Genomic DNA, 14,723 nt, shown 5'->3' with positions numbered 1-14,723 from the left:
AGTTACATTTTTAGCAATGATAAAATTACATGAATCCACTGAATCAGGAACCATAGTGTAATGTGAAGTGTCTGATTTCAATAGCTGAGAATTATGTATGCAACATTATGGTCACAACTAGTATAAGGTAACAAAGTGTGGAGCTGGATGAACACAGCAGGCCAAGCAGCATCTCAGGACCACAAAAGCTGATGTTTCGGGCCTAGACCCTTCAGAGAGGGGGATGGGGAGAGGGAACTGGAATAAATAGGGAGAGAGAGGGGCGGACCGAAGATGGAGAGAAAAGAAGATAGGTGGAGAGGGGAGTATAGGTGGGGAGGGAATAGGTCAGTCCGGGGAGGACAGACAGGTCGAGGGGGCGGGATGAGGTTAGTAGGTAGGAGATGGAGGTGCGGCTTGAGGTGGGAGGAGGGGATAGGTGAGAGGAAGAAGAGGTTAGGGAGGCGGGGACGAGCTGGGCTGGTTTTGTGATGCAGTGGGGGAAGGGGAGATTTTGAAGCTGGTGAAGTCCACATTGATACCATTGGGCTGCAGGCTTGAAACCACTCTCCCACACCAACAACTAGTATGTTCATTTCCACGTTTTACCACTTCTTTTACTAGTTTTCCCTTTGACAACTTTATGAAGTAATTAAAGCTCAAAAGGATTTTAATAGTCGCTATTTAAAGCAACCAATTGAGGATGTAATTTAAATAGCCTTATTGATTGGCAGACCAGACTGAAGGGTATAAATGCCCTCTTCTTGCTGCTATTTCTCATGTTCTTCTCAGACACAATGCAGAATTTTTGTTAACATGTAATTCACTTTGCAAAAGGTATTCAAAATCTTTAGTGGCCAACCTGAGTTACCTATTACGAGATAGCAAGAACTGCAGATGCTGGAAGTCAGAGTCAATACAGTGTGGAGCCAGAGGAACGCAGCAAGCCAGGCAACATCAGAGGAACAGGAGTCCTGAAGAAGGGTTCTGACCCGAAACCTCGAATGCTGCCTGACCTGCTGTGTTCCTCTAGCTCCGCACTGTATTGACTCTGAGTTAATGGTTGTTCAGGTGTGGTCTAGACTAAAATTATCATATTGTTGGGACCTTCATTGCCAAGGGCCCATTTTAAGAGTACAAGAACTAGGAGCAGGAGTAAGCAACTCAGCCCATCGAGCCTGCCCTGCTATTCAGTACGGTCGTGACTGATCTCATCTCAGCCTCCACTTCACTTCCCTGCCCACTTCCAAAACACTTTAACCAATATCCCAATCAAAATCTGTTTCCTTCCTAAATTTATTTGATGTTGCATTGTCTATTGCACTCTGGAGTAGTGAACTCCAGAATTTAAGACCTTGTGCATGGTAAAGTCATGAGCTCAGATAGGACAATAGAATATGTAATCAATAGTTAATTGTTAGTGCAATTTCAAATGGGATTCCAACAGTATAAGGCAGATCTGAGTATCTTCTCTCATTTACAATGAAATTTCTTGTGATTAGTCCTCTTTGCTGACAGAGTTTTGGTCCTGCCACAGCTGCCTTGTGCAAACACACCAATCCTCAGTCCTTTCCTTAAGTAATAATTACATTCCTGATTGAGTAATCTAGAAGCCTGAACTCTTGTTCCATGAAATTTGAGTAAAGGGTGATTCTGAAAAAATGTTTTCATAGAAGTAGGCAAATTAGTTGGCCTTACCTTTTTGCACCACTGCAGTCCGTGTGCCAAAATGGTGGAGATCTGGCTTTAACGTGGTTTTTGTTTGGCTGGCAAGCTTGCTTTGGAGTTGGGACATCCCCCAGTAATGTTGCCAGGAGCCTAAAAGGTTGACTGAGTTCCTAGTAAAACAGAATGGGCCAACAGTATTGAAGATATGCCCAATCAGAGGGCTGGCAGCATCACAAGAATGGCAGTATGTGATAGAGGCTGCTGCTCCCGAGGGAAGCAAGGAGAACACACGGGTGCCTCCATTTTGAAGTACCCTCAGAAGAACGAGCATCAAATAATTGTGTTGTGTGGACCAAGCTTCAGGGACAGGGATGTAACTAGATGCAGGCAGATGAGATTCATTTAACAAAAACATCAAGGTCAGCATAAGCATAGTGGGCCAAAGGGCCTGTCATATGCTGTAATGTTCTAGGCACAAAGCCCAGAAGATGGAGTCTCCATTGATAATATTGGGATTGTAGGAATATCCTTTCTTGATGCAGCTCCCCCTCCTTGCACTTTGGAATCTCCAGCTCTCCCACCCACCTTCATGATGGCCAGTCTCCCATTCCTAGGTATGGCTGGGAGATCTCCCTATGTCGTGTTGCGCACCCCCCCTCCCCGCCTCTGTGGCACATGAAACTTGCCCTTAATTGTAACATTAGTCATTCAGTGTGTCAGACTATCTCCATTCCTGTCTGTGAGAAATGGTGGCAGGATAAATGCAAGAGCAGGCTCATTGCAGCTCTCCGACATGTTCAAAGTTTTGGCAAAGATTTGTAGCTCGGGTTGTGGGTGAGGTTGTTGACTTGCTCGCCAAGCTGGCTTGTTCCCCATCCGGCATTTTGTCTCCATGCCAGGTGACATCATCAGTGGAGCCTCCGATGAAACAATGTTATTCTACTCCACCTGGAATTTATACTGTCCGGTCCATTATGGTGTGCAGGGTTATTTCCAGTTTTGATCTGAAACCGGAAACTGATCAAAACCAAAAATGACACTACTCACCATAACAGACTTTTCTCCCACCTATCTGCTCCTCCCACCTCACTGACCAATCCCCATCCCCACTTCCTATCTACACACACCTTTACTAACTTCATCCCCACCTCCTTAACCTGTCCGTCTTCTCTCCAACCAATCTGCTTCACTTTCCACCTGCTATCACTGCTCCACCCCTTTTTTTCAGAGCTCCCTTCCCCTACCCCATTTGTGAAGTGTCCCGACCCAATATGTCAGCTTTCCTACTCCTCTGATGCTGCCTGGCCTGCTGTGTTCCTCTAGCTCGACACCTGGTAACCTCTCCGACATGTTACTGGGCTCTGCACTTAACTTCCCGCCAGTGGGGCCAGTAAAATTCTGCCTAAACGCCCATTTTGCAGATTGAAATTTGAATTCAGCTTTAAAAACCTGGAAAGGGAAAGCTGATATCAATAATTTGACCACGAGGCTCTTGAATTCTAACAACTATATGAACAGGTAACTGCCTGAACATGGTCTGTATACCTCTATTTCTCAAACTTGCCAGCTTGGCCCTCACAGTTCATAGTGTGGCACGGTGGCCGAGTGGTCAGCAATGCTTCCTCACAGCACCAGGGACCCGGGTTTGATTCCAGTTGCAGGCAGCAGTTTGTGTGGCATTTGTACATTCTCTCTGTGCCACCGTGGGTTTGCTCTGCTTGCATTCCCCTGTCCAAAGACGTGCAGGTTAGATCGATTGGCCATACTAAGTTGCCCATAATGTCCAGGAATGTGCAGGCTGGATGGATTAGCCATGGGAAATACAGTGTTATAAGAATAAAATATGTTGAGGGGGGAGTAGGAAGTAGATGGGATGCTCTGCAGAGTGTCGGCATGGACTAGCTGGGCTGAATGGCTTCCATCTACACTGTAGGGATTCTATGATTCAAGGTAACTTCTTCAAGCGTGACTTCAATTCCATGCCAACATGACTGTCTTTTGAACTGACCTATTAAGTCATCCATTATATTAAACTGTGGCAATTTGGCAAGTGGAAAAAGTAAACCTTATTTAACCTGTTATTGGCAGTCAATATAGTGAAACACTATACGAATTGAAAGAAATTGGTCTTTATTACAGTACATGTAATGTGAAATCTGAACTGTTATGCTGTACAAAGTACTTCTGCAAGCTTTACAAATGAAGATTGGAAAACCTACTCATACAGCAGTTTGGAGTCTGTTATTTCATTTTGAAGGTGGCACTGACATGACTTGATCCAATGACCCAGCATTTGTTATCATACTTCTGTCCGTCATTGAGATGAAAAGCTCATACTATATGGTTATATGATCCCTGACAACGATTAAGTGGTCGCAAAGCTCCATGCTTAACTTCAGTGAGGATGGAAACTAATTAGTAGTGTCAGTCTGCAACCATTAAAACTTTCACGGATCCTTTGCTGCCTTGTCAAGCATTAGTTAATGAAGCAGGAAACTGGAAGAGGACTTCTACAAGTTCATTGAAATAAAAGAAAAATGCTCAGCATGTGAAATGTGTTTACAGAAGCTAATAAAAATTACTTGCCTGAATAATAATAAGATTGTAATTTAGAATTAGCTGACGACACAAACCATTAAGTTGAAAACCATGGAGTGAAGAATTGAGGTGCTGAATAAAGACCTAGTAGCACTGAGGGCAGTGGATTAAATTATATCCCTTTTGTGGTGATTTTCATGATTCTACAAGTCAGGATAAAATAATAATTTCTGAGTATTGAAATAAGCCTGCCTTAATGATGACATAAATATAATACTGCAGTTTACAGAATTGTAAAAAAATTACCTCGGGAAGGCAGCCAACCTAATCAAAGACCCCTCACCCTGGTTATAATCTCGACCAATCGCTCATTGGGCAGAAGGTACAAAAGCTTATACATATGTACCAGCGGCTTCTCCCCCACTGTTATTAGGCTTCTGAATGGACCTCTCAAATTTTATATTTAATGTTGATTGTGCTGTTTGTGCACCACTCTCAAACCATAACATTGTACTCTCCACTCAGTTCTATTACCCTAATGCACTATGTATGACATGATCTGCCTGCACTGCCTGCATAACAAAACTTTTCACTCATCCTAGGTACATGTGACAATAATGAATTAAATCCAATCAAACATGGGCGCTGCTCAGCATATTTGTCATATGACATGCATATCACTTTTAATTAACTAATGAATGAATTATTTACTGAGAACGAGGACCATTACACTTCAGCACGAGTTATTACATAAACCATCTGAACTGCCATTCTCTAGACGTTAATGGCACCATCCGAAAATGTGGATCAATCCCGACAGTGAATCAAAGAGAGAAAGTGAGGTTTAAGATTGCTAATTTAATGTAGAGCCAAAAGGAAATAGTGAATTATCATTATTAATTAGTCTTTGATGCTGTAGACTGGGACAAATTTAGCTGGGCTATGAGAAGTCCCAGCTCAATATCTGTTAAGAGTCTTCTGATGAAGAGTAAATGAACTCAAAACGCCAACTCTGCTTTTTCCCATTGATACTGCCAGACCTGCTGAGATCTTTTTATCCATTAAGGGATGAAGGAATCACTGGCTAGGCAACATTTATTACCCATCCATAATTGCCCAGAGTTCAGTTCAGAGTTAACCATATTGTTGTGGGCCTTTGTGTCTTATGTAGGTCAGGTGAAGAAGGCAATTTCCTTCCCTAAAGGGCATTAGAACATTTGGCAGTAGTTTCAGAGATAGCAGGAACTGCAGACGATGTCGGTCCTCCCTGGACTGACCTATCTCCTCCCTACCTCCCCACCTACACTCACCTTTACTGGTTCCACCCCCGCCCCTTTGACTGGTTTATCTCCTCTCCACCTGCCTTCTCCTCTATCCATCTTCGATCCGCCTCCCCATCTCTCCCTATTTATAAAATATAATCAGAGGGTTAGATAGGGTGGATAGGGAGAGCCTTTTTCCTAGGATGGTGACAGCGAGCACGAGGGGGCATAGCTTTAAATTGAGGGGTGAAAGATATTGGACAGATGTCAGAGATAGATTCTTTACTTAGAGAGTAGTAAGGGAATGGAACGCTTTGCCTGCAACGGTAGTAGATTCGCCAACTTTAGGTACATTTAAGTCGTCATTGGATGAGCATATGGATGTACATGGACTGGTGTAGGTTAGATGGGCTTGAGATCGGTATGGCAGGTCGGCACAACATCGAGGGCCGAAGGGCCTGTACTGTGCTGTAATGTTCTATGTTCTATGTTCTATTTATTTCAGACCCCCCCACCACCCCCATTTCTGCAGAATGGTCTAGGCCGGAAACGTCAGTTTTCCTGCTCCTCTGGTGCTTGGCCTGCTGTGTTCATCCAGCTCTACACCTTGTTATCTTATTTGCCAGTAGTTTCTGTTTTTGTTTCAGATCTTCAGAATTCACAGTTCTTTGTTTTCTTTATTATATAATTTATAATAATTACCTAAAAGGGTACTCTGTGTGATTTTGTATGAGTGAGGTATTGCAAGGGGTAGTGAGGATATTGACTAGATTAAAAATATTAGAAATGAGGTGCTGAATGGTTTGCCATTGCTCAGAATTAACAAGTCACATGGTCCAGAAGAGGTGCAAACTGGGTTGTTAGCTAAAGAAAATTTGGTTGGAAACAGAAGAAGCTCTGTCCATAATTATTCAATCCCTTTCGATATAGCAGACATCTCAGAGCACAGGAGTGCTCTGAATGTTATGGCTCTGTTCAAAAAGGAGAAGAATTTAATTTGGTTACTGCAGGAATACCACTCTAATATGAGTAGTGAGAAAACTACTAGAGATCACTGTCAAATAGAATATTAGAACTTGTTTGGGGAAGCATGAATTGATTCATAGATTTGTTGGAGGTTCATGATGTCTGACAAAATTTGATTGCGTTCTTTGGTACAGTTGTTGTACATCTAGACGTTCAAAAGGCATCTAGGAAAATACCACATAAAAGGTGCAAGCGGAAAACAGAAATTAAAATTGTGGTTGTAAATGGGTATAATTGGCCAAAGAGTAGAAGGCAAGGCATGATACTGAATAGACGTTTATCTGACAGGAGAGATGTGTGCAGTATATCTCCCAAGCATCCATACTCGGATCAGATTCCTTCTATCTTCATCACAGATGGTACAAAAGTTAGCAATGTAGTAAATGGTGAGTAGGATTATAGCAGCCTTCAGCAGGATTTGGAAATACTGGTGCAATGGGTAGGCAGTTGGTAGGCACATTATAATTTGGATGTGGGAAATTATGCATTTTGGGACAATCGAGAGGCTGAACTATCCAAAAGGTATTAGTTTAAGGGGATGCATGAGCAGCAGAATCTTCAGTTACACATTTACAAATTCTTGAATGGTAAAACAAGTTGAAAAGGTGGTTATGGATGAAAATAATTTAAATAGTGATGTAAAATACAAGGTAAAGAAATAGATCTTAAACATTTACAAGTCACTGGTTAGGCCTCAGCAGGAGTATAATGTCCAATTGTGGGCAACATATTTTAGGAAGGAGGTCAAGGCCTTGAATATTGTGCTGAAGAAGTCTGCCAGGATGAAGTCAAAGGTGAGGCACCTTACTTATGGAGAGAGATTGGAAAAGCTAGGATAGTTCTCTTTAGACCAGAGAAAACATGAGACCAGATAGAAATATTCAGAATAATGAAAGGTTTTAATAGAGCAAGTTGGCTGAAAATCCTTTCAAGTCGATCAATAAGTAGTGGTAAAATAGTTTGCAAAACATCCAAGAGGGAAATGAGTCAGAGAGTTGTAGATGGCTACAGCATGGAAACAGGCCCTTCGGTCCAACTTGTCCTTTCCGCCCACATTTCACAATTAAACTTGTCTCATTTGCATATCTTTGTCCCATATCCCTCTATACCTATCCCATCTATCTACCTGTCTAAATGTATCCTAAATGACTAAATTGTACTTGGCTCCACCATTACCTCTGGAAGTGATTCCAGACACTCACCACCCTGTGTGTGGGGGAAAAAAATGCCTCTCTGGATCCTTTTGTGTCTCTCCCCTCTCAACTTAAACCTATGCCTGCTAGTTTTAAACTCCCTTAGCATCGGAGAAAAGCTGTTGGTTATCTTATCTGTGCCTCTCATGATTTTATATACCTCTATAAGATCACCCTTCAGTCTCCTACACTCCAAGCAAAAATGCTCCAGCACTTCCTTATGGCTCAAACCTTCCGGTCTGTGTACCATCCCAGTAAATCTTTTCTGTACATTTTCAAGTTTAATTATATCCTTCTACTATTGGTCAACCAGAACTGCATGCCATACTCCAAATGTAGCCTCACCATTACCTTCTACAGCTGCAAAAAGATATCCCAACTCCTACACCCAATGTCCTGACTGATGAAAGCCAGTGTGCTGAAAGCCTTCTTCACCACCCTTCCTACCTGTGACTTCAAATGAATTGTTTTTTTTATATACAGGTAGTTACTATGCTGGATGACAAACCAGAAAGGGTGAAGAAATCAGATTCCATAGAAATTTTCAAAAGGCAAATTGACATGTATTTGAAGAGGACTACGTTTTTGAATGATGAGGAAAAGCCTGGGTGTGGTTCTAAACTGGACATCTCTTTGAAAAGGCTGGCACAAGTATGATGGCCAGAACAGCCTCCTTCTCTTTTTTAAATATTCTATATTGCTGAGATTTTAGAGTCTCAAGAAGTGAGCAGGAAGGCTGTTGGGACCAGAAAGTCGGGAGGGAAGATAAGGTAGTGGGTGGGGTCAGGGGAGGGATGTTGCCGTGAGTTTTCTGCCTTTGTGGCATTTTGCCAGAACTGGGGAAAAGGGCAGAAGGCATTCCCACCCCAAATGTGGTATGAAGAATATTTCAGAACTGTAAAATTAAAAACGTACTTGGGTTCAATACTATGGGAATCATGTGACCAAGAATCCGGGATTAGTTGAGTGGATGGGAGGAATAGAGAAACAGTTAGAACTGAGGCAAAACCTTGCACTGCAGATGAAGAACACTGTCTATGGCTCATTCCATTGTTTAGGTGGACAGTCATTAACATGTCATCTTATGGGTATCACTTTCAATTCTATTGTTTAAGGATTTTTAAAATCCAATTACATGAAGACAGCCATGTTTGTGAGGCTGCATTTTTAAAACAGACGCTACATATATAAATATAGATAGATAAACATAGATTTATATTAACATTTGGCTTTTAATCTATTCATGACAGAGGCCATTCAACTCATCATATCTTTGCTGGTTTTCTAAAGCTGCGTTGCAACCACTGCTTAAGATAACAAAGTGTGAAGCTGGATGAACACAACAGGCCCAGCAGCATCTCAGGAGCACAAAAGCTGACGTTTTGGGCCTAGACCCTTCATCAGAGAGGAGGATGGGGAGATGGTTCTGGAATAAATAGGGAGAGAGGGGGAGGCGGACCGAAGATAGAGAGAAAAGAAGATAGGTGGAGAGGAGAGTATAGGTGGAGATTCCCTGAGGTTGATCCGGAGGGAGGAGGGTAACTTCTTCAGGTTAGGCATCCCTGGAAGAGGCTTCACAGTGAGGTTAAAATTGTATCAGAAATAATGGGAACTGCAGATGCTGGAGAATCCAAGATAACAAAGTGTGAAGCTGGATGAACACAGCAGTCCAAGCAGCATCTCAGGAGCACAAAAGCTGACGTTTCGGGCCTAGACCCTTCATCTGAGAGGGGGATGGGGAGAGGGTGCTGGACTGCTGTGTTCATCCAGCTTCACACTTTGTTATCTTGGATTCTCCAGCATCTGCAGTTCCCATTATTTCTGATACAATTGCATCCACTGCTTGTCTTTTCTTCACAGTCCTGCACGCTCCCTTTTCCTGATAATTATCCAATTTCTTACTTGAACCACCAAACTCTGTATCCTAACCAACTGCGTGCAAGTGTCTTTCCTCCTGTCATTGTTGACTCTTTTGTCAATTAATTAAGGTCAGTGCTTTCTTGATCTTGATATTTCCACCAATTGGAACAATTTTTCCCTATCTGCTCTGTCCGTTCGCCTCATGATAACGAATACCTCTGTCAAATCACTTCCCAACTTCTTCTTTTCCATACAAGGCAGTTTTAACTTCCAGAATCTATCTGCAAAACTGATGAATGCGAGGAAATACTTAAGAGGAAAGAAATAAACTGGATTTTGAGACATGATGTATAAAGCCAACTCTTTACTTCAATTTTTTTCTCATGTAGTATCTTATTTTGTCTCTTGGAACCTAAGTTATTTGTGATAAGTTGTTTTCTGGTGTAGTGACTGTTGTGTGGGCAGCTACTTTAAACACAGCAGAGAGACACAGGAACAACAGAGAGAATGAGCATTTTAACAGTTTTGGTAATATTTGCATTGGAAAGAATGTTGGCAAGATAGAAGTAGGATCTATACCTCCTCTTTTTGCTTATTTAGCTAAATGACCAGTTGGAGGCTTGTTTTCACTCCCCAATCAAGGGAATGTATTGATGACGTCTACAATATATGGAGTCATTTCCCTACCACTGGTGTGGAAGATATGGCTTCAACAGACAGAAATATTGACACAATGCCACATCTCTGTAATTCAGGGTCTTGCTGTAGTATCTCTAAAATTAAAGTTACTGACATTTGAAAGAGTTTGGTCATTCTAAATACCTTATCTATTAATAATTTCTGCGGGCGTTCATATAAAACATTCTCTTTCAGGGAGTATGGAGCAATTGACGATGTGGACATCGACTTGCACATTGATGTCAGCTTTCTTGATGTGAGTAAACAAAACTGTTGTTCATTATATTACAACATGATTCATTAAGCAGGGAATTTGTGTGCAAATAAATTGAATCACATTCCTGATTTTATTCTGAAGGGCACGTTATTCATGGCTCATTAAATTCCATTTTCAAGTTCCGAAATTAAAATTGTCTGCACTGTTGTGAAAATGTTCAGCATAATGATGCTAACTTATGAGATGATTGTGTGCATGGTTAACTCATCCTAGACAACAGTTGAAAGGTTACAAGGCGCTGGACGAAGAAGTAGGTGCATGGATGAATTTACCCTTGTCCAAAGTGATCAGCAGATTTCTAATAGTGGTCTCTGTGAATTGATGTTTCTTCTGCTGGGGAAGCATGAGTAGAAAAATGGGAAAGTCGTCTGATTTAGGTTCTAATGTTTTACCTAGTGTAATAGGCAGAGCTACAGAGAAATTTCCAGCTTGTAATCTCAACCAGTCAACAATGAGTGGCACACAAGCGATGAAAAAAATAGAATAAAATGTAATGCTTGAAGGAAGGAACAATAACAAATGGGATATATCAAATGGTGAGGTTGTGCCCCATTCATGAAGTTAGTCCCCGTTGCCAAAAGATGGAAACTACACTTATTGGTGGGAGCCCCCAGATCTTTTAAGTGAAATCTTTTAAGTATTTCTTTTATTCTGTTTATTTAAACGCTGGAAAGTTAAATTCTTTAACAGCATTATGCCACTTTAAGTATTGTTTGCAATTTGCTTGTACCGTTCTTTCTTGTTTCTAATTTAGCTTCCAACCTTACAAAGATACTCACTCATAAGTCTCATACTTGGCAACAAGTCAGCACTGGGGCTTCCTTTCAAGAACTCACTAATTGCTCTAGTCACATCTGGATGTGTTAATTATGTGTCAACAAATTGTGAGCCCAGTCCTGCTGTCGGCCAGTTTTTTTTTGATATACACACTTCCCACAAGAATCACTGAACAATGTGGAAACCTTTATGATGTCCTCCCTAGTTCAGTGGCACAACATCGCAACAGTTCATCCAAGCACTGAATCTGACACCAGGCATATCATGCAAATGATGAGAGTAAGTTGTGGAAGATTGAAGAGAGATATTTCTCCTATAAACTAATACAGAAAAATGGATTCCAAGGCTGGAAGTTCATCAATTAATCTACAGGGCAAGATTTTATAATGTTTTAGATGCCCTAAATGTGAAAGTGTATTTTGTTTAAATTCTTTTAATGGAGTGTGAACTTCTCTGGCAAGGCTCATCAATGATTGATCTGGGGAAGGTGGGCATGAACGACTTTCTTGAACTTCTCCAGTCTTTGGGATGTGGGGGCACCAGCGTGCTGTGCAGAATAGAGTTATGGAGTTTCAGGTTCATGAACAAGTGACACTGCAGATATAGTGATATAGTTCCAGCTCAGACTGGTGGTGGGGTCCCCATTGCATCTGTTACCCCTCCAAGGCAGTTGAGATTACAGGCTTGTAACCTGTTCTTGAGGAAGGCTTGGGGAGTTGCTGCAATGCATCTCCTGTGTACTGCACACAGCCACCACTATGCCATGGTGTAGGTTGGAGCAAATAGAATCATACAGCTTGGAACCAGACCCTTCAGTCCAACTAGTCTGTACCAAACGTCATCCCAACTAAACTAGTCCCACCAGCCTGCTCCTGGCCCATATCTCCCCAAACATTTTCCATTTGTGTACCTATCCAAATGTCTTCTAAACATTGTAATTGTACCCGCATCCACCACTTCCTGAGGAGGTTCATTCCTCATGTGAATCACCCTCTTTGTAAAAGAGAAAAAAATGCCTCTCATGTTGCTTAAGTTAGCGATGAGGAGCTTATTAAATGGTCTGCTTTTCCAGGATGGTGATAATTTTCCCAGTGGGTTGTTGGAGCCACTGTCATCCAGGCAAACTATCATCAAGAAACCTCCCTAATTCTAAATGTACACTTGATAGCTGCATTTATGAATTAGCTGCACACAGTATGCAGTTCCTTGACAGTGATTGTGTGTAACTTAAATGCTCCATTTAAATGTTAACAATGTATTATGAAGTTTTTATTTCCAAAATAGAAATTTCAATACATAAGCCAAACCTTGCATGAAAAACAATAGGTTTGCCAACAAGATCCCAAAGCAGCCTTTACTGAGTTTCCTTCTGTCTGGAGCATCTAGTTCCTTGCAGCAAATTGTGACAATGGATGGGAACAATTTAATAGGAGCCAAGCCTGATTGAGCTGTTAGTATGATAACTTCAACACTGTCAGGTTTAGCACCCAAACGGATTCGCCTGCACATTTGTTATGTTAGAAGATGAATGAAGTGCGCACTTAGTGTGATCATTCATTATACATTGCTGATAGATCTTGTTATTTTTATCTTTCTGAATAAATTGTTTTGTTTCTGCTTGCCTGGCTATTTGACAGGAGGAGATTGCTGTTGCTTGGGATGTAATTCGCACAGAACCAGTGATAGTACGTCTGCATTGCTCTCTCACGCAGTATTTAAATGGTCCAGGTTAGTACTATTTTGAATCTTTAGTTTAATATCAATATTTATTCACAATAATGTTTTTGAAATCCAAACATGTTAAATGCATACAGGTGTCAGAAATTCACTTTTGCTGTAAAATCTTTCATTTTGATGTTATTGAAAAATGTAACTGACATTGGAGAAGTAACTTTCTCTCTTAGCTTTCCTGGTACCTGCCTAAAACATAAATTGAACATTTGGGCAGTCACCGTCTATAATTTCAGGCCCCTGAGATCACGATCGATAAGCATTAATGATGGAAACTACTCCCCACTAAAAGCCTAAGGCCAGAAAATTATTCTGAAAGGATCTGTGTTAGTTTACCTCAGTACCTTAGAAAGTGAGCACTTCATTTGTAGTGGTTCAGTTCTAGGGATTGAGTTTATCTCAGGTATACTACCTGATCTCAGTCATCGTAGCTTTGGTGCTACAAAGATGCAAGATGGGGGAAAGTTCATTATTTAACTGTATTCTTTCAATATCTGTCTTTTGGAGTCCTTCAACTTCCTGCTCAATGATTTTATCATCCATCCAACTGAAACTGTGTGAGTGGATGATGAGGGTTGTGAGTGGTAGTTTTGGCAGGCAAGCAAAGATGTTTTGGAGGATGCTGACAAGCTATCTAATCTTCCTGTGATCCTGCCATTTAAGGCTAACTTTGAGTACAAACAGAACAATGGATTGGGTAGGGACAGTTATGACTTTGAAACAGCAGTAGCAAAATGGAATGGTGAGTCAAGGGGAGAAAGGAACTAGTTCTGACCAGCCTTGCCATGGTTAAGCTCTCATATCACAGTCAGAGATGATATGAACTCATTCAGAACTATTTACACAAGACCCGGTTCAGATCTTTGGTGGGCAGCCAGTCATTTCCCTTGTAGATCTTCTCTTGTCCTGTGTTCTACTAAATATGGGAGATCGGACCAGGTTTTCAGCTAAACCCAGCTAACTGATGAAATACTAACCTGTTCTGTTATACAATCTAAACTGTTTGGTCACCTCCCATTCGTTAAGTGACAATCGGTATCCTTGTTGAACACCCATCCATTGAAACAATGGGAGCATCTGGCATTTGTCCCTCAATGATTTTTGTTTTTGTGGTTTGTGCACTGATGTATACCTGACAGAAAACTGGGGGAGAAAAGTATTGCAGGCAGTGTAAACTATTTAGATGCTGCTGTCATATTCTGATCCCGGTAATAAAAATGGTATGAGCTTGTTTACCTAGATTTCATAGTTTGGGCAATTTGAGATTCGATTTGATTCCTTTTTTATTAAACTATATAGTCAGCCAAACAAGCCAGTAATGACTGGGTGGGAGGGTGTGCTGAGAGTAGGATTTAAGAATGCTTCGTTGTGATTTAAACAAGTTGAGTGAGTGGGCAAATGTATAGCAGGTTCTTTATTCATTTATTCATTCAAAGGATGAGGATGTTAATGGCTAGGCAAGCATTTATTGTCGAGAGGGCAACCAAATTGCTGTGGGTCTGGAGTCACATGTAGGCCAGACCGGGTAAGGATGGCAGTTTCCTTCCCTAAAGGATGTTAGTGAATCAGATTTTTTTTCTGAAAATCGGCAATGGTCATCAGTAGACTCTTAATTCTAGATCCACCACCATGGTGGGATTTGAATCCCAGTCCGCAGGACAATACCTGGATCTCTGGATTAACAGGTCCGGCCATAATATCCCCTAGACCATTGCCTCCCCATGAAGATGAAGT

The 14,723-nt window shown here is 41.4% G+C and overlaps 1 protein-coding gene across 2 annotated transcripts in view; it reads left to right on the top strand.

Annotated features, from left to right (window-relative positions):
- parp8 (poly (ADP-ribose) polymerase family, member 8) overlaps nucleotides 1–14,723 on the top strand; it is a 371,536-nt gene that overhangs the window by 211,254 nt on the left and 145,559 nt on the right. For both annotated transcript variants that reach the window (XM_048531692.2, XM_048531677.2), the window contains exons 8-9: nucleotides 10,400–10,460; nucleotides 12,896–12,986. In XM_048531692.2, coding sequence (XP_048387649.1) covers nucleotides 10,400–10,460; nucleotides 12,896–12,986 — 152 coding nt within the window. The remainder of the gene's footprint in view (nucleotides 1–10,399; nucleotides 10,461–12,895; nucleotides 12,987–14,723) is intronic.

Source organism: Stegostoma tigrinum, chromosome 1 (genome assembly GCF_030684315.1).
Source record: "Stegostoma tigrinum isolate sSteTig4 chromosome 1, sSteTig4.hap1, whole genome shotgun sequence".
NCBI classification, from domain to species: domain Eukaryota; kingdom Metazoa; phylum Chordata; class Chondrichthyes; order Orectolobiformes; family Stegostomatidae; genus Stegostoma; species Stegostoma tigrinum.
The sequence above is the reverse complement of the archived record's forward strand: the minus strand, read 5'-3'. Positions and strand labels throughout refer to the sequence as shown.